Source organism: Neopelma chrysocephalum, unplaced genomic scaffold, assembly GCF_003984885.1.
Source record: "Neopelma chrysocephalum unplaced genomic scaffold, ASM398488v2 Primary Assembly neopelma1_96814, whole genome shotgun sequence".
NCBI lineage: Eukaryota > Metazoa > Chordata > Aves > Passeriformes > Pipridae > Neopelma > Neopelma chrysocephalum.
The window spans coordinates 1,763,476-1,791,216 of record NW_020925458.1 but is presented as its reverse complement, the minus strand read 5'-3'; the positions used below and the strand labels follow the sequence as shown (position 1 = coordinate 1,791,216).

At 36.3% G+C, this 27,741-nt stretch overlaps 1 protein-coding gene across 2 annotated transcripts; it reads left to right on the top strand.

Annotated features, from left to right (window-relative positions):
- PLGRKT (plasminogen receptor with a C-terminal lysine) lies at nucleotides 1-27,206 on the top strand. 2 transcript variants are annotated; one of them, XM_027709622.1, is made up of 5 exons: nucleotides 1-137; nucleotides 19,965-20,095; nucleotides 21,053-21,162; nucleotides 24,858-24,937; nucleotides 25,365-25,478. In XM_027709622.1, exons 1-4 carry the CDS (start codon nucleotides 69-71, stop codon nucleotides 24,935-24,937), a joined length of 390 nt encoding a protein of 129 aa, XP_027565423.1. In that variant the 5' UTR covers nucleotides 1-68; the 3' UTR covers nucleotides 25,365-25,478. The 2 variants fall into 2 exon arrangements, with proteins under 2 accessions (XP_027565423.1, XP_027565422.1); XM_027709621.1 differs by lacking the exon at nucleotides 24,858-24,937 and having other exon boundaries at nucleotides 25,365-27,206.
- Nucleotides 27,207-27,741: the final 535 nt, after the last annotated feature.

The window sequence follows — 27,741 nt, the reverse complement described above, 5'->3', positions numbered from 1 at the left end:
CCCGCCTCCCTCGCCTTTCCCGATACACTGCCGTCACCTGTGCGGTGTCTGCTCCGCTCCAGGGCACCATGGGATTCATTTTGTCGAAGGCCATGAACGACAGGCTGAAAGAGCAGCAGGAGTTTATGCGGCTGCAGGTAACAGAGAGGCCGGCGGCGGTGCGGGGAAAGGTCAGGAAGGTCACCGCGGCTCACTGCTTGCGCGGAGCCGGGCTTGCAGCTTCGACGGCTGAGCTTGGCTTTCCTGCCAGGGTTCAGGGTGCTCCAGTTACGTGCTCCCCCGGTCCCAGTGTACTTACCTAATGCAGCAGGTTCAGGTGTGTAAAGCGCCTGTTCTCCGGATCCAACAACTTCCTCAGCAGTCTGTGTTAATAAGTTGTAGAAGTGGAAACTATCCTTATGGTAACCACATCCTAAAAACACAGTTTTGGAAACCTACTTTGAAAAGTACACTTACACTGAAATTGTGCTTACGCTGAAGCACAGCTGGGCTACTCAGTTTTAAGCAACATGTAGATGTTAAAGTGAATCAGTAACAATGTGGTCACAAACCATAGATACTATACTCTTAAAATACATGTTTCAACTCTTCCACTATGAAAAAAAATCTTTCAAAGAGCTCTTTCTTTCGGTTCAGTTGGCTAACTGGAGCTATTTCTTGTTCTAGAAGCCTCACGCTAAATGGGGCATAGGGGATGTTTTATTCCCTGTCATAAATTAATAAAATAGCAGCAGAGAAGAAGGAAGACCTATTCGACCAAGGTTCAGAAAGTTGCACTGACTAGTTATAGCTTTCTGATTCGTTCATAGGTATCTTGTGATTTGTAAATTATTTGTAACATTTATATAGTAAATGCTGGAATGCAGTCTGAAGGATTTAGCTCGAGTTTGTCCCTTTGGTGATGGATGAACTTCCAATTTATTGAATTGCCGCTAGATGTCATATTCTAGTTTTCAAAGCAGCATGCAGATGGTAGGTTTTGTAGGATCACATGTAAACTGAACTCTGGAGGTGGGCCTGGAAATGTCTAAGAAGAAGAAGAAAGATAGCGTGAGGAAAGATTATATAATAAAATACTGGATAGCTCTTCACTGTTTAAAGAAAAGCAACTTTTTGCAAGGTTTGTAGACATCATTTTCTTTCTGTGCTGGGTTATATGTTTCTCAGATGCAACCACAAATTTGTGTACAAGCCTTTTTATTTTTTCCCCCGTGCACAGAAGTGCTTCTCCCGTCCTCAGAGTTTTTGGAAATGCAGACGACAGGAAGGTTTTCAGTTTGACAAATTGATAATGAACTTACAGCGATCTGCTTCTCTGTTGTGCATAAAGGAAGACGGAGCTGAGGAAACAGCTTGGATTCAGGCTAGCATTTGTAGGCTGCTGCAGACTTTGAATGGCAGTCTTTAGCTTGGCCCCAGATGCCTAATAGCTCTAGTTCTAACCCAAATGCTCAGGCATTTATAAAAAATAAACTTTGAGGGCAATTACAAAAAAGCCCTTTCACAATTGCATATAAAATTTTTGCAAGTTGCTGTGTTGTATTTCTTCTTTTGGACAATAGTTATAGTCAACATAGTACATTTCTTTCTAACACTACAAACACCTGATCATATCTTATTCCTACTGTATTTGCAGAAATACCTGCAATGTTAGAAACCCCCCATCTTTTAAAAGTGCATAATGTGCCCAGTTATGTCAGGTGTAAAAGATGCAGTGCAGGCAAGGGCATGACTAAATTTTAATCTACACTGTGCTGTGACCTTCTACCATGATTTTGCTTCTTATTATTGTAGCACTACATATAGAGTATAAAATGTTGGCTTAGTATTTTTATATTATTTGAAGACAACATACTTGTATTATGCACTAAGCAAACTTCAACTGGTCTCAGCACAACAAGGTCTTTAGCAAGCATCACAGTGTGTGAAGTCAGTCAGTTTCCTATTAAGAAAACACCCTGTTGGTCAAGGAATGTCACTTTTTTAAGGTTATATTTAAAGAGTTCTAATCCATACTGAGGAAAGAAGAATTAGCCATAAACATTCCTGCATTCCTAGTTGCCAGCTTCAAATATGTAGCTTTTTTCAGGTTACCTTTTACATCTTAAAATGGCTTTCTTAGTAAATAGTTATTGAAATAGCTTTCTCGAGGTATACATTTGGATTGTTTTAAAAATGGTAAGTAATAAAAGTCTAACCAGAATAGAAAGTACAGAACACAGTATATCAACAAAAGAACTATGTGAAATTTCTGCGTTTGTGTTAAGAGCACCCACAGAGCTCATGAAATAAACTAGAGCTTGTTTAAAGAGGACAGGTCTTTTCACCTTGTCTGTTATTCACCACACATCTTGCTTTTCTAGGGAAGGAGCAAAATTTCACACTTCCTGTCAACTACTCAGGAATTCAAACACTGTCATTTTGGATGTTAGGGTTCAGCTACAGAATTTAAAACTCGATATATAGAGATAGATACAGATATATATGACTTCTGAGTGTTCTTTCAGAGTGCCCATGATTAAAATGTTGAAGGAATAGGTTACAATTGCTACACTAAAGCCAATTCATGTGGGTCAAGAAGTCATCAAGATTGTTTCTCCTAGTATGACACTGCTCAGAAATGGACTAGTAAGTCTTTGGGTTGACCTGGAACAAAACACAGCAGGTGTTGGTTACCTGTGAAGGCTTCTCCTGCTCCTTTTAGATGAGGAAGAGTCATAAAATTACTAAAAAGTGCTTGGAACATGATTTTTGTGCTATCCGTTTCCATGACAGAATTCTTTTTTTTTTAAAGTAAAAAAAAAAGTAGGTGTATGCTCTCCTCTGAATAGAGAGAAGATACAGAGCTGTTTAGTGATTGACTTAAGCCCTGTGGAGGACTGTAGGTTGGAAGGAGACTTGCAAAAATAGGAAGGCAATATCATGACAGAAGTTGATAAAGACCCCCAAATCCCAAACCTTGGTGCATGCTAAAGCTCAATCACTTTAGAGTCACTCTGGTGTGTGCTGGACAGCCAAACCAGCTCAACTACTTCAGAATAAGAAAATGTTAAAAGATGTTTAAAAGTTGTGTGCATAAGTTTTTTTCTTTACAGCCTTCTTAGGATAACTCTGAAAAGAAGGGATTGTGGCCTTGTAAATTGTACCTTAATGCGTTTTTGGAAGAGTAATAAAAACTCAACTGCTTACCTTGATGTGGAAGGACTTGCCAGTTGTTTGTATTGTCTTGGTATAGCTCCAGAATGAAATACCAGTCTGTGTCAAGTGGAGACTGTTTATGGTAGAAGTTTGTTGAGGCTTCATTTTTATCACGAGCCTGCTCCTTAAAGTGTAGCTTGCAAAATTCTTTCCAAACACTTAATGTATCAGATCTACAGCTGAAGCCTAGTATATATGGCCTTGCTAAGCACTTCTAGTGCAGCTGGATGGATTAGAGGAGGTCTCTGCTCCGGGTCACACGCAGCTTCTCTAGTGCAAAGTTAGTAAGTTTTGCATCATGTATTCCTAGAATCAAATTCCAAACATCCCCCTCTTCCTCCTTCTTCCCCCCACTTTATGCACTCAGCATGATGTCATATGGTTTGGAATATCCCTCTGGTCAGTTGGGGTCACCTGTCCCAGCTGTGTCTTCTCCCAACCTCCCATGCACCCCCAACTTCCTTGCCAGTGTGGCAGTATGAAAAGCAGAAAAGGCCTTGGCTCTGTGCAAGCACTGCTCAGCAATAACAGAAACATATCTATATTATCAACTTGGTGTTCAACATGAATTCAAAACACAGCCCCACTCCAGCCACTGTGAAGAAAGTTAACTCTACCCCAGCCAAAACCAGCACACATTTAAAATCTCATAACTGTTTCCTGTTATATCTTTACCTATAAGGTGTTTTTCATTGGAACTCATAAATAATTGGTGATACACTGAATCCTTGAATGACTAACCTTTTTAGTCTTTCATATATTAGCTTGCAACATCATTAATAATGAGATCTGAATTGATGACTAGTTTATAGTTCTTTTTTTTTTTTCTAACATGAGATGACCAAAATGGGAAGGCAGTATCTAACCGATTTGTTTATGGTAGTTTTACATATAACGTTCATACCTAAGGGATTAAGTCCTTCTCTTGATGTTGTCGAGCTATTGAAGTTTTCTCCTAGATATGTTTCTGGGAAAACTGTAAAAAAAAGCCAACAAAAAAAAACAGTGAGAAGAGAGAGAAACACTGATTTTGGTCAGAGAATGGAAGAGAAAAGTGTGTTGTATAGCGGCCTGGCTAGTGAAATGAAGTAAATAGGGCAAGTCAGCTCAAAAAAGTAAGAATGGTGTATCCAGAGACTAAGCCACATGGAAAAGATTAATCCCTAGCTTTGTTGAATTGCTAAATGTGATACCAAACAAGTTCTAAACAATTAACTTATTTCTCCAATAATTTAGAGCATAAGGAATTCTCTAAACTATTACAGAGAATTTTACTCTGCTTTTGAAAAAAAGCCCCAAAACCCAGAAAATCGTAAAATTAAAACCCTTTGTGTTTTCTCCAAAAAAGCATTCTACCATCCTAAAAAAAAGATTTTCCTACTACAGCAGCACAGTAGGAGCTTTCTGCTGTTGTAGCAGATGTTAAGTAAACAAGTCTAGACCTGGTACTTGCAAAAGCTTTTATGAGACAATGTGCTGGGAGTTTCTGCAGTGGTGATGGTTCTGGAGGCAGGAGGCCTGTATGTGCTCAGACATACATGTACACAGCCTGAGAAACCAGAAAGAAAAAAAGAGCTGTGTCTAGTCATGAAACTGCAACATCATGGGAATGACAGATGTGGTAGGACAGCTCATGCAACTGGAAATCCATAATGGAGAGATACAAGCTCTTCAGGAAAGACAGGCAGAAAAGACAAGGAGTAGGGATACATACGATGTTAAGGTGTAGCTTGTGGGTTAAAGTCAAAGAAGAAGCCACAAAACATGACACTGTGGTGGGAGCAGATCACTGGTTGGAGTGACAAAGTATATGAAGCCTTTAAACATCTGCAGAAAGCCTCTGGATTACTGACTGGTTCTCATGAGACTGTAGGCTCCCTAACATCTGCTGAAAGTGCCATAAATAGGACATAAGCAATTGAGTATATTTCTGCAAAATGTCAGCAATAACTGTTTGATACGGGTAGGTACTAGGTGGGCCATCCAGGGCTATGCACAGCAGATTTTGTTACTTAAAAATAGGGAAGAACTGATTTAGGGATGTAATATCAAAGGCAGAGTTGGTTATAGCAAGATCAGTTGCAGCCGCTGGACGCTGGGAGAGCAGATTTTGTCTTATTCAGGGAACTGGAGGCAGCTCAGGAGGATAAAGTAGTTTAGGAAAGCTGACATGATCTAAGTGTCAGCTGAGTGTCTCTGGCAACAACACGGACTGGGAGCTGACAACTGGGGAGCAATTCTGTAGCGTTGAAGGGGACACTGGAGGATAGCAACCAGAGTGTAAGTCAGCACTGTGCCCCGATGGAAGAGAAAGTCAAAAGGACCAATGTAGGTTTTATAAGCAGTAGTGATTCCAGTAGGTTGGCGAAAATTACTGTTGTCTTCTGTTCCGTGCTTTGTTAAATGCATTTAAATACTGCGTCCAGTTTCCCCCCCCCCCTTCTCCTCCCCCAGTGCAAGAAAAATGTAGATGAAAAAGAGCACCTTTGGAGCAGACCATCAAGATGGTCAAGGACTGGAGCACTTCTTGAAAGGAGGCCAAGTGAGCTGTTCTTAGTCTGGAGAAGGATGCCTTCTGGGGTGCAGGATCCAAAGCAGCCCCCCAACAACTGTGAGTAGGTTATCAAGAAAGCAGAGCCAGGGTGTTCACAGTGATTGATTCCAGGAAGCCAAGAGGTAATGGGTGTACATTGAAGCAGGATAGGGGGAGCAATTCAGCCTGAATCTAGGGAAAAGCCTTGTCCCCTGCAAAGATGATCCAGCAGTGGAGCAGAGGCCCAGTGGAGCCTCTATCTTTGGAGGTTTTCAAGACCTGATAGGATAAAGCCCTCAGCAGCCTGGTCTGAACAGGAGCTGCTGAGGTTCAACCCAAATTATTTTATGATGCTCTGACCCCCATGGAAGCAGACGAAGCCCACTGTATTTTGTAGATCCTATGAGGCAGTATTTCCTCACATCTGTTTCTTCACAGACTAGGGATTATGAAGAGTTACTTCTTGATGTCTGCACTCCTGCTGAGCACCACACACGCAGCAGTGTCTGTTGAAACGAGGCATGACCTGATCTAACTTTTAACTGACAGTGGCTGGTATGTGTGAGTGATAATGGTGCAGAAGTAACGTCACAAGGAAGGGAATTGATAATTAAAGCCTCAGTGTGCCCTGCATGTCGGATTGCAAAACCAAAGCAAAAATCTTGTATGTGGGAATAATTTACCTGAAAAGAATTGTGCAATCTCCTGTATATTTTGAAAGTTTTGAAATATATATTGCTGTATTCACAATTAAGTTTCTCCTACACTTCTTAGCATTATTGTATCCAGCATTAGCACATACATAAGTCAAGCAAAATCAGCAATTTTGGTATAAAGCTATAACCACTATTTAAGCAAAACTAGTTGCAAAAGTCTTGCTTTAAGATTACAGCAGGTTGGCTCTGCCAGTCTTTCTGGGTCAGATCAGACTGATAGAAGTGGAAGACTGGAGGACTGAAATTCTTGAAAAATGTAAGTTTTACGAACAAGCTGTATAGGAGGAGTTAAAAATCACTGAAAGTACTGGAAAGAAAAGAGACTAGTTAGTGCTTAGGGAATATTATTGTTTTCTGTGGCAACAAGATTTTTTGTTGTTGTTTTGGAATAGCAGTTGAGTGATTTCAAGGGTTTTTTTTTTAGACTTTTGGGTTGATTTTTTTTTCCCCAGCAAGAGGATTCCTTATCAGACAAAAGGATAATCTTCTCAGTGGGAAAGCATAATTGCTTTCAGGAGTCATAGATATTCCTCCAAATTAATCTTTGGTGGGAGTTACTTAACCTTTGAGAAAATAAACAGGCTAGGAAAATAATATACTTCTGACAGATCTTGTATTTACCAATCATAAAAATGTTTTATTTTAACCTGTATGCAATATGAATGTCTGGATAGTCTCATTCCCATTCTGTTGCCATCCTACTCTCTTCCTATTTTATTATGTCAGACTCTAAAGTGCATTCTTCTCCCCAGGTAATGTTGGATAGGAGATCCAATATCAGGAAAAAGCCATACATCTGCTTTCATAGTAGTTAGTCTTTGAGACTTTATAGACTTGTCCCCTGTACGCTCCCTTTGTGGACATGGAAAAGGTTCTATACTCCTTGGTGAAAAGGAAAGTCAAGATCAAGTAAAGCTGAAAAAGTAAGGGCTCTTTTTCTATTTTTGACGATGCAGTGCAAGTACTTTTTTTTTTCCTTGAAAACTTGCCGACTTTTCCTTGTTTTTGAAATCTTTTCCTTCTTTTTGGGTCCTAAACATGATCTAGGTTTATTTTGAGCCATGAGAAAACATTATCCTATTCCAATGAGGGCCAGATACAGGTGTGAAAGATCCTCTGCAGTTCTGTATCTAAATGGATACTTTTATGCTTGCTTTCTTTCTCTTTTTTTTTTTTTCCCCCCTAAGTGGTCTTTTTCTTTCTTTCTTTGTTTAAACAGCTTCTTTTGAAATTTGGGCAGTGGTGCAAATTAATAAGGGAAATACAAACTAGAGGCATTTTTCCCCAATTAGTAAAAATTTTTGAGTAACTGGGCAGATAGTATAAACCATAGCTAGGGAAACTCAGTGCAATAATGCATAGTCTGCCTTTTCAGAAATGAAAAATAAAATAGCAGTTTCTTCTGTAAGAAAAATTCTTTTGACACAACACAGAAATGCCAAAACCATATTTGGCTCTAGCAGAAAAAATATCTTATTTAATTAATTCAAATTATAAATCACAAGATTTCTACTTCCGAACATGACTTTAAAGTGTTGTGCACTTTTATCTGTTCTCCAGCTCTTGCCTATGGAGATATGTGTGCATTTTACACTGTATGTACAAGGTATGAGACAGGCATTCACAAATCAGCAGTTGAATATTTTCCATTTCCACAAATGGTTCTAAAGCTCTCAGTTTCATAACAAAATGCTTTGAAATGTTATTTCATCATATATGTTAATGTATAAACATGAATTTCATGTGACTGTAATTTGATGTTACAAAAGATGTGTGACAAAAGTATCAGTATCTGGAAAAAACTATCAAAAACTTACTGAAAATGTGGATAAATACGACTTAATATCATATATTTTCTTTCCTTTACATTGTCGGTTCTTGGTTAGAGGCAAACCATAGCATGATTGTATTCCTTTCCTGCCAGGATTGTATTGCCTTAAGCGGTTTGCATTGAATGGCAATAAATGAAAGTAACAAGGCAGTTTTCTCTTCATGTTCAGCAATTTGTCCTTAAATCTGAAATGAAAGTATAGAAGTATCCTGTAGCATGCTTATTAATTGACTATATCCTATGATCAAATTATATTTGGATTTCTTTCTGAATTAAAGAAATAGTAACAGTAAAAAATAAAGTGAGACCTATTATAAGTGATGGAAAAGGACTATAACATTTCAGTTTATATTCAGACACTCATGTGTTTTTTAAAAAAAAATCTGTCTGTAATTCAGTGAAATGTTGTTTTTGTAAAGTTATATTAGAAGCTTGGTTTAGTATTCTGAATGCCTTGGTGAATTGGATAATGCCTGAAGTAATAGGCAATGGTGCATAATAGGTAATAGATTAAATACCAGTCCAGAGCATTATATCCTAGAAGGAAAAGTTAAATAGATTGACTGAATGTAAGTGATTAGACTTGAAGAGCTTAAGAAAATACCTATTTTCTTGTACAAGACTTTAAATACTTGTCCATAAATATCAGTGCATTTTTAATGTGTATTAATATATATTTATATACTCATATACAATCTGAGTCAACAGCACAGATTCTTGTAAAAGGTACATGTAATTGTGGGTTTATTAACCAGAGGATGAAATGACTCAATTTGCACTACTGATGACTTTACTGGGAAAAAGACTTTGATACTTCTTTCAATGAGCAGGCAGACTGTGAGAAATTCAGAGGATGGTAGGAAGAATAATAAAGGCTTTAAAACCTATGAGTAAAGGATGCAAATATCATATTTATCTGACACTAAAAACATGTCTGTTGTGAATTTTAAGTTTGTATATGTTGGTGATGGTTTTTTAACCCACTCATTTTTCTCATGCATCTTTCTAGAGATACTGGCTCCTTTCCATTGCAAAAACAAGTCAGCAAGAATTGGGATAAATATTAAGAGATTTTGAGTGCTTAACTGTCATTATATAGGTTACTAAGAAAGGCAGTGAAATCTGTCCCTGGTGGTCTTGACTGGGATAAATAAATGTCTGTTTCGTTCTGACTTCCAGGCTAACTTTAAAGGACCTCTGAATCTGCTTTCTAGCCTTATACTCATGACTATGCAAATACAGGAGCTGAAGTGCCTGGACAGAATGCAGGTCCATTTAACTGAGCGCTGGCTAATATGTAATGACTCTTCTAGATTTGTTTTGCGCTTAATATTGTTTCTTCCTTAGCAACATCTCTTTTCCAACTTTACAACTTCAAAACCAGCTCAAACACACGAGTAAATGTGATAGGTGTTTGGGGTTTTTTTATACAGAAAATGCCTGTTTTCAGAAATTAACACTGATTTCTATGTGAATGCTATTATGTATCAAGTTACCAGTGAGACTTTTACCTAGCAAATGTTATGGATGTTTTAACTTCAGTTACACAGCTGTTTGTTATTTTTGTTTGCTTTTCATCTCAATATCTCTTTGAAAATTTACAGAAAGATCATAACATTGATATATGCCCGGTAAGAAATAATATTAAACCTTTCAGCAGGAGTTTTACATTTGTTTCTTATTAGAAAGTGTCTGATAATCTAGGTAACCTTTTAGTGGTGTTTGAAGTTCTTCCTCCTTAAGAAACAGAAGTTTCTGTGCTAACGTGTAACAGGAGTAAAAGAGTACAGCTGAAGCATTTTTAAGCATTTGTTCAAGTGAAAAATGAGATTACTTATTTAGCATAGATAAAGTACAAGCAGTATTTATACCTGCATATTTAAGAAGATAAAAATTTTTATACAAATATGTACACCTTCCTTAAGTTATTTTTTGTGATATTTGAATTGAATAATGAATTCTACTGTCCTTAGGATATATTAATACATAACACTTTGCTGAAATTCCTTTAGTACTGCAGCTACTGAGAATTTCGTGAGGGAGAGATGAAGAAAGCCTGACTTATTTGTCAGACAGGTCAATGATCTCCTCTGACTTCCTCTTTTCAGTTAGTTTTGAACTGGGAAAGAATTTGTATTTGAGATAAGGGGTTTATATGCATAATTATTAAGAATGTAAAGATGAATGTATTAAGAAGAATTAAGAATTCTTAATATTAAGAATGTAAAGATGCCATTAGAAGATAAATCAGTGGGAGTTTTATGAGAAACTAGACAGTGGGCCACATTCTGTTCTAGTAATTCAGCTTAAAGATAAATGCAAATGTTAACGGAAACTGGACAAGATGAAAAAATAACTTTTGAAAAACAAAAACATTACTCTCCGTTTGATACCTGCTAGACTCCATCTCAGTACTCCATCTTAAACAGGTAAAAGGAATTAATAGAATCATTGAATATGCTGAGTTGGAAGGGACCCATCAGGATCATCAACTCCAACTTCTGGCCTTGCACCTCATAAGCTTATCATTTGTTCTTGCTGGGGACTTGGTATCTTACACTTGTCCCAGCCCTTTATCTTAGGATGCTTTTTGAGTAATGAGCTAAAATTAGGAATGGAAAAGGGAGTATAAGAAACCATTAGTAAGGGCAGGGGAAGATGACCTCTTTTTTTTTGAAGATGATTATATTTGCAAATACAATTTTGGAATTCTGTTGTTTTTTCTTATTAAATTCAATTAACTCATTACTCAGTCAAAATAGTACTGATTGTTTATCAGTTGATCTTAAAATGAAGTGGTGTTTGAAAGGCATATGTATGCTATGTTTTGACTCTTGGCAGGAAGAATGGCTAATATTAATATGCCAAGGAGTTTCTGAACAAGTAAACTGTTTTCATGGTTTTTCACTTTCATTGACAAAAAAAGAAAGTACTGACACAGTCTTCTGCATAGACTGATTTTTATAGAGTCCTTCCTGTACCTAAGGAAAATTTTGTGTGATAACATTTTTTCCATTTACAGATTTGTCACCTTATCTTTTTTAGTAAAAGATCAACCACCTCCATGATGATGCCTGAAAAATTTAATTTTTCTTAATGTCTCAGACACTGAGTCATTTTCTGCAGGGTTTTGTAAGTCCCTAACCTTTTTCTTTCTAAAGTTTTCACTGAGATATAGTCAAAAGGATTTTTTAAAAAGTTCTATTGAAATGAAAACAATTGTTCCCTTTCTTTCTTGTGAAGTAAAACGTAAGCAAGCTTTGCCTTTCCTGACTACTACCATCTTTTTCCCTGTGGGCAGGGAAACAGCTAGATTTGTTTTCTATAGACAAGATACTAGTAGCGCTTATGACATCTCTAATGCATTTGTCTTGAAGCATTACAAAAATTGTTTTGTCCCTTAGGTGATCTGGGCTTAATTCGGGAAATAAATGCTCTCTGGTAACAATTCTATATCCTTATTAGTTTCTCTGCATCAAATGGAACAGGACAAGATGAATGCTATCTGTACTGAGGAAGATTAGAACCATCTATCCTGCAGTAAAAAAAACAGTTTGGTTGGTATTAGCTGAGAGATTGTATACTCTGCCTGATCACTGTAAAGAAATAAATACAGTGGTTTACAAAGAACAGCTTTTAATAGCTATTTCTAACATGCAATTACTACCAGCAGAAGATGCAAAACAGACTAGGTGCTGCACTAGTAGTGAGACAAATATTAATTCGATTTGTGCAATTGTAGCAGTCCTTTTGCTGGAGAATATCTGTGACTAGTACATACGGTTGTGAATGCAAATTGCAACTTTTGTCTTGTTTGGAGGTGCACCCTCAGCTTAGCCTGACATGTTTGGTCTCAGTTTGTTGGGGGAATTTAATTGATTGCAAAGAGAGAACGTCTTCTGAATCTCATAGCATTACTCCTGTAACACTATGAATTTTCCATAATTCCTTCCTCCTTAGCAGAGCAAACCTACCATTTCAGTCTTCTGTGAAGTCCACTGAAGTAAAATTTGGCCTTTTACTTGTTTTCTATGAAATACTGTTTCCTGAATGCTAACTTTAAAAAAAAATAAAAGGGGGGGGAGGGGGCGAAGGTCTGTATTGAGTAGAACTCATAAACACCCAGGAGGTACAATGGATATGTAAAGAAAACTTATACTTATTTAAATTCCATAATAAAAATGATGTGAAGAGAGACACAGTAATTTTGCAAGTCAGAATCTGAAACAGAGAGGAAGAAATATTGTATTTGCAGATTTTATTGATATTATAACAGCTTTTCACTCCACAGCCTAATTTTACAGTTATTTCTTGTGCTTTTCATTTTTTATGTAGTGCTAGAAGTCCTTTTTGGTTTGTTTGTTTTTCAAAAAAAACAGGTTTGTGAGGCATATGAGGCATACAAGGAACATGCCTAGAGGCATTAGTGGGGGATGGAAATAACAAGTTGAATAGTTCTTATTCCCTTATTAGTCAGATTTTGAAATTACTTGACATTGTAATGTTAACTCTTTGCCTTACACTTCTTGATCTATTTTACTATTTCTACAGCATGGATACCTGTTTTTTACGTAACTGCTGTCCAATGACTTTGGTTTGTCTTTATAGAACTTGTATAAAACTCTTGAGAATTCTGAACACTGTTAACAGTACCTTAAAACTTTGCTTACTCTTGTAGATAACTTTATTAAATGTAGGGGGTGGACACCCTTCTTCACTCTGCTGCGTGGTCATTGCTTAAACGCTATACAGCAGAATCACAGGAATGCTTGGTTACTGCCAAGAAATGTTACTTTCATGCTTTTGTCCATTGGATCGAATCTCTCCTCTTCACACCTCAAAATGGCACATGGATTTTGATAGGTGCTTTTGATATTATTTTCTTTTCATATGGCATGTAATTTCAGTAAGTTATTGACAACAGGAATATAAAGGGTATGATGCTGATAAACACGAAGGTCACAGGTTCGATCCCCATATGGGCCATTTACTGAGGAGCTGGACTTGATCTTTGTGGTCCCTTCCAACTCAGAATATTCTATGATTCTGATTCTGTGTGACTTTTTTTCAGTACAGTTTACATTCTGGCTTGTAGCTAATACTGTGAGACTCCTTTCTTTTTATGATAGCATTTGCTTGTAAATAATTTTCAATCTGTCTTTGCAGGGAAGCTTTAAAAAATTAGTTTTCTTTTTAAGGAGTGTAGTTTCTTGCAGTGCTAATAATCTTAATTGCTCTGTGTACTTGATGGGAAAAATATTTGCAAACAAGCTTTGAAACAGCAGAGTAAAACATTTAAGTCTTATTTATTTTAACTGTTTGATCTAGAGGCCCATTTCCTGACACATCTGTGTGCATGCTGGTCATAGAACCAAGCAGACACTACAAAATTATTACAGGTTATCATCTCTGAATTGCACTATGGTGGCTTACAATGGAGGTGCAAACATAGGTATCACTATTCTGTTTTCCATTTGTTTTTGACAAACAACCATTTGCAGCAGCTTCTGGTTTTGCCAATTGATTAGGAAGGATGACACCCAGGATGGATCACATAAGCCTTTAATCTCTTGTCTGACTATGAAATGCCAGGTGCATTGCTGCTGCAAGGGGTTTGTGCAGTTATGTAACTCTACTACCTGCACACCAACTTTCATGTGTTTTGTAAGTGATTTGCAGATTTTTGTATGTGTGATTTTCACATTTTTTGAAAACTTAAGCCGTATTTTTCATTGCAGCTCTGAGTGCTCGGAAGTTAGAAGTTAGTAGTTGTTTAAAGAACACTTTCAGAATCTCTGACCACTGAAAAACTGTAAGTGAAAATAACCTTGTATTATAGGCACAGTTAGCCATACCCTATAACAGATGTGTTAGCCTGTGGCAAAACTAGAGACTCCTTTAACATGAATGTAAGGGTATTCCAACAGTTTCTTCAAGTTTCGCTTTTCCTAGGTTTAGATACTGAGTTTCAGACCTTAAGCAGTGATGGTGTTTAGCTGATCATTCCTTATAAGGTAGATAATTCCTTTCCTGTCTGATTACCTGTTTGTCAGGCTGTCAGTATAATTATATCTTAACGATGGTGTCATGAAATACCATTCTCTGTATAGGTTACTGGCATGACTGATCTCAAGGTAAGGTTTGTCCTACCCACTGTTTTTAACAGATTGGATGAAAGGGCATTTCTCCCAGGAGAGCCATTGAATATATAGGGTTGCAAATTGACAAGGACTGGTTACTATGTCTTTGTCCCCCTAGATACATCTCAACTTGCACAAAATACACCAAAAAAATTGTGTTTAATACAAGGGACAATGAAGAAAAGAGCATTTTGCACTGGCTCTACTTTCCATTTCTATGGAGCCTTTTTACACCACCTTGTATCTCATTTGGGGGTACAAAACCAAAGTAGCATTCCCACCTACAGCATCTGAACATGAAATAGAAAGGAAGAAGAAAGAGAGAAAAAAAGGTAAGAGTCTAAAGTATGAGAAATTTCTAGTCTATCTACCAGTGAAGATGTGGTTTGTAGTCCAGAGAGGACTGGATTTTTTATTCAAGTTGTCAAAGTTGATTAAATTATTTCAGATGAGAATTTTCTCCCACTGGATTTTAATCAATGAAATGATGGTATAAATGCTCTTTTATGTGGTTTGACATCATTGTAGCAGTCTGAAGAATAGAAATGATAAGGATGGTTACCACCGACTAGTTTATTAGCGTTATCAATTTCACAGTAACTGACCTTTTCCCTCTCCGCCTCACTTCTCTTCATCTGTCATGATTCATTTTGTAACATTGATTTCCTTTTACTGTATGAGTTTGTATGTGGCAGACTTCAAATCCCAGTTTTCTCAGCCTTACAGTGTCTCACACAGTGTTGAGAAACTACTAGCTGTATTTAAAGAAAAATGGGAAAGTTATTTCTAATTGAGTCCTCCTGAGAGTGTTATAAAATATAAAATGTTACTTACTACTAATAACCATTTTGAAATACTAAACTTAAATTTTAAAATTATGCAGTCAATATTTTTTACCAATTTATAAGTTGCTACTGTCGCTTAAAATCTGTTTGTTATGGAATTGAACTCCCAGAATTCTATGTAAATTCTTTTTTTATATTATTATATTAACTGTGTCTCTGAAACATGGTCTGATTGTTATAGGACATGATTTCTTAACAGTAATAGAAAAGCATGCTTGGATGTGTACCCATGCATTCACATCGCAGTTTCGTTTCTCTTGTGCTATGCACAGCAACCTGGGTAGGAAAGCTACAGCATCTCTTCCTCCTATGGTAAATCTGCACTTCAGACCCTTTATCTATAGTTTTTATACAAGCATAGTCATGTAAATCATCCCTACTGAAGTTTTTATGGCTGTATAGATGGGAGGTTTATGTATTTGAAATGAAATAAAATTTATTCCCTAAAACATGGCACTTGGATGGTGAACTGTTTTTCATATGTATGATGTGCGCCTCTGGCTTGTTTCCTCAATAATCAACTTTTCCCATCAGTAAGATTATTCTAAATAAACTATAGCACACCTCTGCTAAGTCTGAACGATATACTTTTTTTTGTCTTATTACCTATAAAGTTCTATGTGTGATGTTATGGTTTGCAGTTAAAATTAATACTTTTTAATTCTTACTTCTGCTCTGCCAAAATGGGAAAAGAAGTAATCTTAAACATCATTGTAAAGTAAGTCCTAAGGGAGTAAGACTTGGCCTTTATCATAAAATCTGCATGTTAATAGATCAAAAGTCTTTCACTATCCCAGTGTGACTAGCATTTTCAATAGGACACATGTGGAGGAAAATAAAACACAATTACTAAGAAATTAACAGCTGAAGATGGGATATTGATTTGAACTGCAGTCAAACATGATTTGGTTTTCTTTCATCTAATTTAAAATCATCTTTTGTGGTGGACTCCTGAGTCTTTCCTTATATTAGATATGTTTTCAAATCCTAACTTTCTTAAGATTACTGTAATCTTAATGCAATAGTTTTGCCTTAAGATCTACTGACAGTTTTTTGCCAGTGAAAGGTCAGCATTCAGGGTATCTTGATCATTCAAAACTATCCAAGCTCAAGATGCTTCACTTAAGATTGGCATGTTAAATGAATAAGCACGAGGATATTGCCCCTGAATTTTTTAAATTTTTGAAAGACTGAGATACAGAGGAGTTGCCTGAGTGCCCATGTAGGTGCTTAATTTTGACACTTAGAGCATCCAAATTTCATCTAAATGCATATACACTTTTATGGTAATTGCTCATAAACCTATTTAGGTGATCAGATGTCAGGTCTGGATATGCTAAAGCAGTCTTTGATGGCACAGAGTAGGCAGGTGCCCTGCCTTTTGTCTCCTCTGTCAGAGTATGCCAGAGGGGTGTTTCCTGCTGTGCAGCACAGTGACTACAGTGCTCCCTGAAAAGAGCTCAGGTTTCTCCAAACTGGTTTTCCTGCAGTTATTCCAGGAAGTTTAAATTGCCTGATGAAGCAGTATGTAACAGGACAACTTTGGCCATAACTGTTGCTCAGTTTTTCCTTTCCCTTAAGGAGAGTTTGAAATGCAGTGAAGTCAGTGTGGCATTGCCTTGGAACACTAAGATTAAGCCTCTTGGTTATGCAGAGTCCCGTGTCAATCCTAACAGCTACAGCACTATAGTCTTTTGTTTTGCAAGGTGAAACTATGCCAAGTGACAAAACTGATCTTGGAAATGGAAAACATGCATGAAGATTTTTTCAGAATAAAGGAGAACAGAACAAAGGGAATTTCTGGCCTTTGAGAGAGGTAGTCCTGGGTTTGAAATAGGGTTGCATAGATTCAGAGAGATTTTGGAGCATGTTTGTGTATTGTTACAAGTTTATGGAAAAAATAGATCTTGTAAACTCTTCATCGTAACATCATGAAACTTCAGTAATAGCAAGAATTAAATTATTCTTTCAGCTAAATGTCACTAGATCTACTTTTTACTGCCTTCTGTGCATCAGTACTCCTCTGAAGTCTTTGTTTCTTGGCTATGCCACATTTCTGCATGTGCACACAGAATGCTCATCTCCAAGATTCATGAGTCTAAAACTTCCCTTCAACACATCTTTTTTTTTTAATTAATTTAAATACAGTAGTTTATGTCATCTAGATAAGATTTTACATCCACATGGAAGAAGTTTGCTCAGAGGAAAGGAATTATGAGCCCTTTTCTATGCATTTCATCCCACCACTTGTTTTTGGATGGAGAAAGTTGAGGGTTGTTTCTCTCAAGTGAAAGAAAAAAGATCTGGTTAGAAAAGAATATGAAAAAATGTTTGATCATGTTATGTAGCTGCTGTCTTTAATATACAAAACAAGTTGTTTTCATTTATACTAGGTTGTTTATATAAACTATTTGTAGATATACATGAAAGTAGACTTGGGCTTCTGAAATTTGATATGACAGTCTCTACAGAAAGGTGTTTGTTAGACCTTAGTGTCTGTTTTACTTTACTGTCTGTGACTTATCTTTTTCTTTCAGCACTTGGGTTTTAAAGAGCTGTTCCAAGTATAACTTTTTAAGGGGCTTTTTGGGTTTTTTTGTTTTGTTTTTGGTTTGTTTGTTTGTTTTGTGTGTATGTGTGTGTGTGTTTTGTTTTTAGAGAAATCATGTTAGGATCCTTCTGTTTACTCTTAAGTTTAAACTTACAGCCTTCTTTTTATACCGTACTTACATTTTTCTCAGCCCTGTGCATATTAAACTGTCTGTTTTTCTTCTTCTCCATTGTTTTCTTTCAGCAAGAGCCATATTTCATCAGCATACCCTTGTCCCACTTCCTTACCATGTGCTTCTTGAAATTGAAGCTCATTTTGCATCTTGGAAGCCTAGGCTCCTTATCTGTCCTGACAGGCAAACAAAGGATCCCTTAATACTTTTCACACGTGTGCAAACTACACCTATAATCACACTGAAGAGGAAAATAGAGTCATTAAATTGATATTACATGTCATTATTTTATCTTATCATGTCAGCCCTCAGCAATTTACCAGGCTCAGGATATTGGGAAACAAAATGGGTCTAATTAATGGGCAGTGTGCTTGTTTATTTTAGAATTTCCAAGTGTCTTGTAGGTGACAAAATAAAATCTAATTATTTTGATATTTTATTAAGTGTCCTGTTAGCCATTATATAATTACTTCTTATGAAAAAAAAAGACTGTCTGAAAATTATGGCTATCAGAAAGATAAAGCCAGTTGATATTTTTTGTGAGAACAACAATTGCAATGTAAGTCTTGAGGAAAGAGAAACAGATGAAACAGTACTGTGAGACTACAGTGAATGTTGTTTTTCCTACTGTGTACAATTATATGTAATTAGATATGTCCTTTTTTCATTATGCTGTCTCAAAAATTAATTCTACCTATCTAGGTACTGAATGAACTGGTAAATAAGATAGCAAGACCAACATAGTCTGAAGAAATAATTAGTAACAATTTAACAGATATTGTTGTGTTTGGGCTAAATCAATAGTAATGGAGATGAATAAATGGGTGGAAACCTTAAGTAATTACAAATCCTTTAAATTATTCTTGAATTAGAAAGCAGGAAAAAAGAACATATTTAATTACTTTTACAGATTCATTAGAAGAGAACTTTCTGAACTCGTTCTTTGTTCTTTCTTCCCTAGAATACACTTTTTTAGGCAGCTGGTATTCTGTTTCCTGTGCCTTGTTGGACTTTTCATGCAACTTGGTTAGGTAGGCTAGACATAGCAATCCAGATACTCTGTTTTTTTTCCCAAAAGATGCATTATAAATATTACTGTGAAGAAGAGATTTCTTATTGTGTTAACTAACTTCTCTACTCTGGTTTAAGACTCTTTATTTTTGTCACAGTTCTTGTTTTTCCATCACTCTAAGAAGGAAATACTATTGTTCTTTTTGGTGTTCTGTACAGTCAAGAGGAACTTTTAAGAAATTCTGAATTTACCTTCACTTAGTGGAAATGTATTGGTATGTTTAGATGGGGCATGTAATTGAAAAAAAAAAATCTAATAATCTCCTTTTTTATTCTGGTGTACCGTAGAAAGTTCTATTTTAATGTGTGAATATACTGTCTAGATTGTACTCTTTCCATTATTGTTTTTAGTTTTAGTTACAGAAGTATTTTCTCACGGACTTCTGATATGTATTCCAGTATCTTTAAAAGATCTGGAATCTTCACTGTGTTTTTTCTATATCTGTAAACTGTGGTGTTGCAAAAGAGTTATTATGCCTTATAGTGCATCATGAGGAAGAGAAATCCTCAAAGAGCAAAGAGGTGTCAAGAGTGACTCTAAAGTGAATTAGAATGAATTGGAAAGCAACTACATGGTACGGTATGGATCACCATGTAAATGCAAAGGTCAGAGAACCTTAATCTAGGGAGTACTGCTGAGACTTGTGGAGCTCTTAAAACATCAGACTGGTATTTTGCTTTTTTTTTAACTTTAAGAAGCAGCATTAGAGAGATTCTGCATTAAAGCATTTGCTAATTGATTTCTTGGTATAAACTATGCTGAGTTGTTACTGAAGAAGACCATTCGCAATCAAAAGCAATGAATGACTGCCATCTCAGTTAGTGTTTTGGATTTAAAGGTGAGAGATTGACTCAGTCTTTAAAACAGATGGATGACAATTTCATTTAACCTCTCTCCCATCTTTAGCTGGAAAGGCAACTGGTGCTGCAGAACCTGATGAGAGAGAGACAAATAGCCATGCAGATTGCTTCGACACGAGAATTTCTCAAATATTTTGGGATATTTTTTGGACTTTCTGCTGTAGTTTTAACAACTGGGTAAGAAGTTTATTTCCTAACAGAAAATATAAATATATTACATGTGTATTTCTATATTGCTGGATTTTCCTTTTGCATTCCAAGAAGTAGTTATTTTTATCCAGTAATTGCTCAGAAGTTGATCACATGACAAAGGGACTCTGAATTCTGTCTGCTTCTGGATGTGTTGTGGTTATGTCTGTACTGAAGACTTATTTAAAAGCAGAGATGTGAGCTGACAATAAAATGATACATCTGAAGTAGCAAAAGTTCAGTGAAAAGTAAAAGTTGTGCATGGAAGAGGAGAGATTGTTTAAAAGCCATGCTATTTTCTTGTGTGTACTGATTTAATGTAGTATTAATGAGCAACAAATTTTCTATCTATGTTTTTTAATGCAGAGAACAAGTGGACATATTCTGAAGTCTACTTATTTAAATTTGAATCAACTGACCCAAGGGAAAAAAAAAACACCTGGCTAGTAAAGCTGTATTGCATAGGGAAGAATGTGCCTTACCTTACTTTTGTTTGGTAACAGGTTTTGCTTGTGATGTAACATAATTAGAGGGAATGTAGGAAATATTTATGGTTTTGTGTATATAGTACAGATTAAATGCACCTTATGCATTATGCATTCTCTTTTGACTCAGATGCAGTTGGAACTGAGCACAGTTATCTACACTGTTACATATTAGATGTGGCTGGATATATGCATGTGCACATGCAAGCTACATGAGTTAGATAATCCCATTTTTGTTAGGTATATTCAAAACTCACTTTAAGCATTTTTTTAAATGTCCTTGGGTTGACCAAGAAGGCAACCAAGAAGACAAATGCTTCTGAGGAAATTAAGACTTGTTCTTTGATTAGAGATTATAGGAGGATACAAAAGTCCTAGATAGTCAAGGTAAACCTACACTAACAGTGCTGATATGCTGAATATCCTAAATAATATTTTTCTTTTTTTTTCTTAAACACAGAGCAATGAAAAAGAAGAACCCAGCAATTTTAATGCCAATAGTTCCATTAGGCTTTGTATTTGCCTATAATTGTGATATGGGCTATGGGACACTGTTGCAAAGGGTCAAAGGTATGTAAGTGTGTCCTGTTCACACATAGAACCAAGCTTCGGATAACCTGCTAAGTGTTTTTGAAATTACTGGGAGAAAACTTATAATACATTTTTTTTTGACAAAACTCTTATCTCTCATTTTTTTCTCTTTTCTGTTAAAATCAGATATTTTCCCAGTAAAGAGTACTCACTCTACTTTTACAGCCTTTCCCTTCAGTTAAGACTGTTTTCTCCTGTCGTTTCAAAAAATTTGAATTCTAAGGCTATAAATACAGCTGAAGTAAGTATTGCATAATTGGGAGAAATGACAGGTCTAGTGATTTCCTTCTGTATTCCACTCTGATGCTGCTGTTTTGGCAAGGGTTAAGGATGATAAGAATAGATAAAGGGATACAGACAGGAATCATGTCCTTACACTTTAATGACCGAACACAGTTATCAGCTGATCATCTTTTTGCAATGTTCTGCCAAGATTAAGAAAGGTGAGTCCCAGAAAGTGGGATCTTGCCTCATAGTTGCCACTGATTTAGTTACTCTGATTCCTAGTGAAGGAGACATGCTCAGTGAGTGTTCATTATAAGTGAAGACAGTACTGACCCGTGGTTTGTCACCTTCACAAATCATCTTAGTTAACTTGATTTTCTTGTCTGTTACTGGCACAAGTATACTAAAAACAAATAAAAATCCATTTCAGCTCTTGGTCTTCAGCCTTCAGATCTAACAGCTAGGTTTCCTAACTCTGTATGTTTCATTGAAAATAATGGTCAGTTAATTAGACAAAGTCTGTGGTAGTTCCTTCTTCATACAGGTGCAAATATATTTAGGTAATGCAGGAACGTATATCTGTGAACATTTCCTCAACCCCACTAAATAAATTTCTTTGGATTTTAATATGAAGAGGCAGCTAAGCACAGGGAGGAAACATTGGTTGGTTCTTGGAAATCAGTGTTGAAAAGGAGAGTAGCACACTCAGTGCAGAAGGAGCACTTGGAATTTAGGATTTGTATGTAATGTGTTTACAATGCACCATGTGGTCCTATATAGGTTGAAGAGGGGCAATGTTGGATCCTATTGCTTTCCAAATAGGAAAAGTCATCCTCATCACTTCAGATCCATTAGGGGAACTTCAGCAGTATGCAAGGCTTGTGAAAAGGTTTTGGAGAAAAGCTATGGAGCCAAATGGAGAATAAGCTAAAATTAAGTATGCCGAACTAACTATGTCTTTTCCAGGAAGATTTTTTTTTTTTTCCAAAAGAACTATGGTAGATCTACTATAAACTCATGAAAGCATTTGGTGTGGTATCACATGAAGATTAAGTTATGTGAAGGACATGGAAATTAGATATCAAGATATCAAAGGTTTGTGTTTAAAAAGGAAGGTTAGGCTTTAGCAGGGTTACTAACAATATTCCTCAAGATTTGGTCTGGATCTACTTTTGTTTTGTAGTTGAAATTATGAGTACATTATACTAATCAACTGTGTGGGTGACAAACTCGATTAGTTTCATCAACAGAGAAGAAATAAACTGTAGTACAAGAAGAACTGAATGGCCTGAAGAAATGAGACAATAAAATAGGATTCCATTTGATAAGGTCAGCACGAAGCTAGAAACTAATAGGGATTTCTACCATCAGTGCTTACCAGCTGGAAATGAAAGAAAAGAAAATTATTAAAAAACTTGAATGCCTTAAAAGATCATAGAATGAGTATAAATCAGTAGTGTTATGAAATTGAGAGTTGAGCAAAGTCTAGAAACATCAAGTGAGGTTTCCTATTTCCTAGCATGGTTGAGGTTGGAAGGGACCTCTGGAGGTTGTCTGGTCCGACCCCCGTGCTCAAGGAGGATCATCTACATCCAATTGCCCAGGAAAATGTCTGGAAGGCTTTTAATACCTCCAGGCATGGATATTCCACAACCTTAGTACAAATAGAGCACAGATGAGATGGTATTGATGCAGGAAAATACCTTCTGTGGAAATTTACATGTAATTTGGATCACTTCTATAAAAAGAATCTGAAATTATAGGGAAGAGCTGAAATTATTATGGCATGCCAAGCTACCTTGCAAGAGAAAACAAAGTGATTGGTTTATTTAGCCTTGTAAAGAGACAAGAGAGATTTGGATCTACAGATCCTACTTACAAGATAGAATAAAGGAAAGTAAGAGAAGGAAATTAAACTAATTACCAATATCAATAGTAGAATAAAAGGAAGTCAACTAGCCTAAATGAATCTGGTTTGGAAATCGGGAGTTCATTTGTACTTTAAGATTAAAATTATGTAGTTGAAGAGAAGGTTTTATGACAGAATTGACCTACAGCCATAATCCTGACTCAGCTGATCCCTTTGTCCACTCCTGTACCTTCTAAACCATTTCTCTGCTTGTCCGTCTGTTCTTTTTGTGTATGCCATACTTCATCCTTCTGGTGTAATAATTAATGTATTCTCTTTATTGTTCCTCCTTTACCTGGTGTCTTTCCTCCACAGTATGCCTGTCTTCAGCCTCAGCCAATTCCCTCTCCTAAGCTAATCTGCAGTTTTTTTCTGTGCTGCACAGTGAACTTTGTATTTGAACCACCTTGATCACATAGGTCTGTATCTGCTGTCCTTCATCCTTTGGAATCATTTTATACCCCTGGAAGGTTTCTTTGTTTCTCTTTTACCAGGCATTTTGTCTCTGATATTCCTTACAGTTAATTTTTTCTTCTGTCTCTAGCCTACGTGTCCAAACATTATCTCATGACTTGAGTATTCTTCCACGTTGAAATCAAAGGGATATTTTTTCCTGCTTTACAGCTTGGGCTAATTAAAGCCCAAAACCTGAGGACATAGGGGGAAACACTTGTTTTGAGTTCTGTTTGTGCTGTGGAAAGGCCCTAAGTGTGCCACAGTCATATACCAGAATCTTTGCAGGATGGCAGGGTTGCAGAACAGCGCCTAGATGCACTATCTTTTCTGATGTCTGAGGACACAACAAAATTAGTCATGGACCTGCTATCTGTGTTTTTGGCCTTGCTGTTTTGTTTTTCCCCCCAGTCCAGCCACAAACTGCTGGTGTTTTTCAGACAAATGATTAGAGGAGGGGAGAGATTATATAGCCAGCCTCCAACCGAACAGAACTTCACTAAGCAGTGGAACTCTGGCTACCTTTTCCAAGATTTAGATAGCTCTGTCCTCGTATCCTGAGCCATGCGAGAAGGATGGTGGCTGGGCAATGTGTTCTAGTGGATGTGAGTGGCAGGCATAGAGATTTGCCTATCTACATCTCTCTGTCACCTAAGGTCTCTTGCTGTTTCATAATCAGATTCTATATGCAACTGACTGACATTGTGTTATTATGAGTTACTGGGAGTGGTAACCGGTGTTGGATATTACAGATGTGCAGAGGTCCCACTGTAGTACTATCAAAACGGCAGTTGGAAGATTTTGGCATTCAGACCTGTTTTAAAGAATGGCCACAATCTTGACTGCATTGCAATATTCAGTCAGGCTTATTGAACATAAATACAGTTTCAAATCACTGCTGCAAGGATCATCAAGCAAGGAGTTAAGCCATAGGTAAACAAGATTGTTGGCATTGTACCAAATAGGCATCAGTCAAAACAAATGTATTCCTTGCTTAATCTTCATAATTTCTTACATACAATCAGATCACCACAACTTATGTGTGATGTTCCATCTGTGTCTTTGTTTTTTGGATTCTCTGTCCTAGATGTTTTCATTCCAGCCTTACTGAGAGTGTTCTGCGCCCTACAGCTTTTCCCTACTATGCTGTTAAGACTGCATGTTTAGGTAACTGTCTTGGCAAATCTTTTTGTGAGCAGTGTGCTTTGACCAATGCTTCTGCCCACTTTCTGGCTTTACCGTGACATCTTTTAGCCAAGGCCTGAGACAAGAAGAAAAGTTGTGCCCAAATATGGCACACCTACAATACTGTAGAGATTTACTTGTTAAAGCTTACGTATGCCTTTATGTACATATCTGTCTCAGACTCCTAATTATCCCACCTGTCCACAATTCCTTAGAGATAACCTTACTGTTATATTGACATCTTGTTGTTTGCAAAATATATAGCTGTGATCTGCTATGTTGTTATTCTGGTCCAAACAAGAATAGCTAAATCAGTTTCTTAATTTTTTTTCCTTCCTTTGCTTTCTCACTGTAAGATTGACAAAATTTACTCAACTTTTTTGGTTTTGTTTGTTTTGGTTTTTTTAAGGTGAAGCAGAGAACATACTTGACACGCAGAGTACTTTGTTAGAATTGCCAAAAGGACCTGTCACTTTTGAAGATCTGGAGAAAATCAGATCTCAGGCAAAATTCTTCAGAGAAAAATAAGAAGATGTTAAAGTTTCATTAAAGTTGCATATCTGAAATGTGATTATGACACTGGATTTGGACATAAATTAATAACGAAAAATTTGAGAAAATTATGAGCTTTTATACAATCAAAATTTAATTCATTTTTTAAATCGGTACTTTCTAGAGAAATGGTTTTCATATTATATGTATCTCTTCAAAATATCCATTGTTGCTGTAGTATATTTTTCTTCTTTATAATGAAATATTGAATTTCCGTTGTCTGTTCAGAATCTGAAAATAACTTTCACCTGTAGTAAAAATGTCTGGTACTGACTAAATTCAGCATCATCAATAAAGATAAGTTAATTGGTAGTTATAAATTTTTATAAATATGGTCATAATTTTCAAATACATTTCAAGATGTACAGCTCAATTTGAAGTCAGGAACATTCAATTTCTTTTAAAAATATGACACTTTTTATTAGCTGTTCTTTAGGCAGTAAACTCACCATCTCTGCTTCAAATTCTGGAATAAACAGCTTTTATCAGAAGCAGGTTCAGAAGTAAACACGTCACTTGCTAACTGTGTGTTTTAGGGGAAACTGTGTTAAAAGTATGAGCAGAGATAGTTTCTCAAAAAGAGAAAACAAATTATTTAGTTATTTCCTGAATCTTTTTCATGCTTGTTTGACATTCTGAAACTCAGGATAATTTGTTTACATGAAATCAGAGTTTCACTGCTAAGATGAATATTAACTTAGGCTAACAGCAAGCAAAATTATTAATGTGTGATTTTGTAACGAGTAGATCCAAGTGGCCTTACAAGTACTGAAAAACTGAGGGATTTTGCATGCCTTTACTTTAGCATGGTATATACTAAGAATATAGTTTTAGTATATTTTAATGTTCTGATATCACACTTGCAAAAATGCATCTTTCTGTATTACAAATCTTGTTTAAAAACAGATGATTTTGTGTCTTGGATGGAAATTCTTCTAGCAGTAGTCTAATTGTGGAATGAAAAACAAATGCTCAAAAATTAAGCCTAAGTCGGTACTGACAAATTATTGACTTAAAAATTAAAGTCCAGCTAGAGATAATGCCCCAAGTATGATTTTGAAGACTACTTGACTAAAATTAGAATATTTTTACAATAAGACAGGTAAATATATAAAGAAACGAAAGGTTCTCAGTGTAAAAGTTAATTGCACAGTTTCTGTGGCTGTGTAAGTTTGATTTCTGAGAGTGCATTCACTTCTGCATTCAGTCACTTCTGTAATTGGTTCTGTCATTTGCATGTTAGCAACATACAATCTGTAACATTTCAAATGTGATGTGTTTTAATGTGCAGTGGAATAAAATGTGTTATAATGGCTTGTTTGGTTATAATAGCTTGGTCTACACTTCAGCTGTTCAAGATTTAAGGCAGTGGTATTGTCTAGGAAGGTGTGCCTCAACTCAGCCTGTGGTGCTACACATGTTCTGTGAGCTCACAAAACACAACTCAAGACTACTTCACATTTTTGCCTGTCTTACAATCCTTCACCAATTGCGGCTGTATTATGTGCTACTCATAGAACATAAGCACTCCAGTTATTTGTTTTGCTTTGAATAATAGATCATCTGCTATGTTTCCTCCAAGTTCTGAAGTCCACCAGCTTTAATTTTGAAGAAGATCTGTTTCATTTTGATCTCTGTCATCTATTTTTACTCTTTCTTCCAAGAAAGTAAAACAATTAAACCATCTTGTTTTGGTATTTGTATGTCTCCGTCTGTGCCTTTTAACTCACCTTTTAAACCTATGAAAGACACTTCCACAAGAGAGCAGTTTTAATAGCCCATACAACAGTTTTACCTACAAATCCTAGAAAATTAGGAAATACCCTAATTATATGCACTGTGAATTAGGAATCAATATCTGTGTGTTCGTGACATATTGCTGGCTATGGTGCTGGATCAAAAGGTAGTGTTAAAGGAAGAAGGCTAAGCAAAATAATGGCCTAGACAGCAGTTCTAGGAGATAATGGGGTCACTATTTATTACTCCATCCTAGCCAAATTTGATTTTATTTTTTTTCTCCCGAAGTTTGAACTTAGATGAGTATTGTTAATCCATTGCAAGACTCCACAATAAAAAGTGACAGAAATTCATCATTACACAGTAGGTATCAGTGAAAGTTATCAAATTTGTGAGGGAAAAAATACTGGCTCTAAGCAGGCCAGTATAATGGAAATCCAAAAATGGATTTAAATGGGCTACATAGAATGTGCCAAAGATCATCAAGAAGTTAAGGG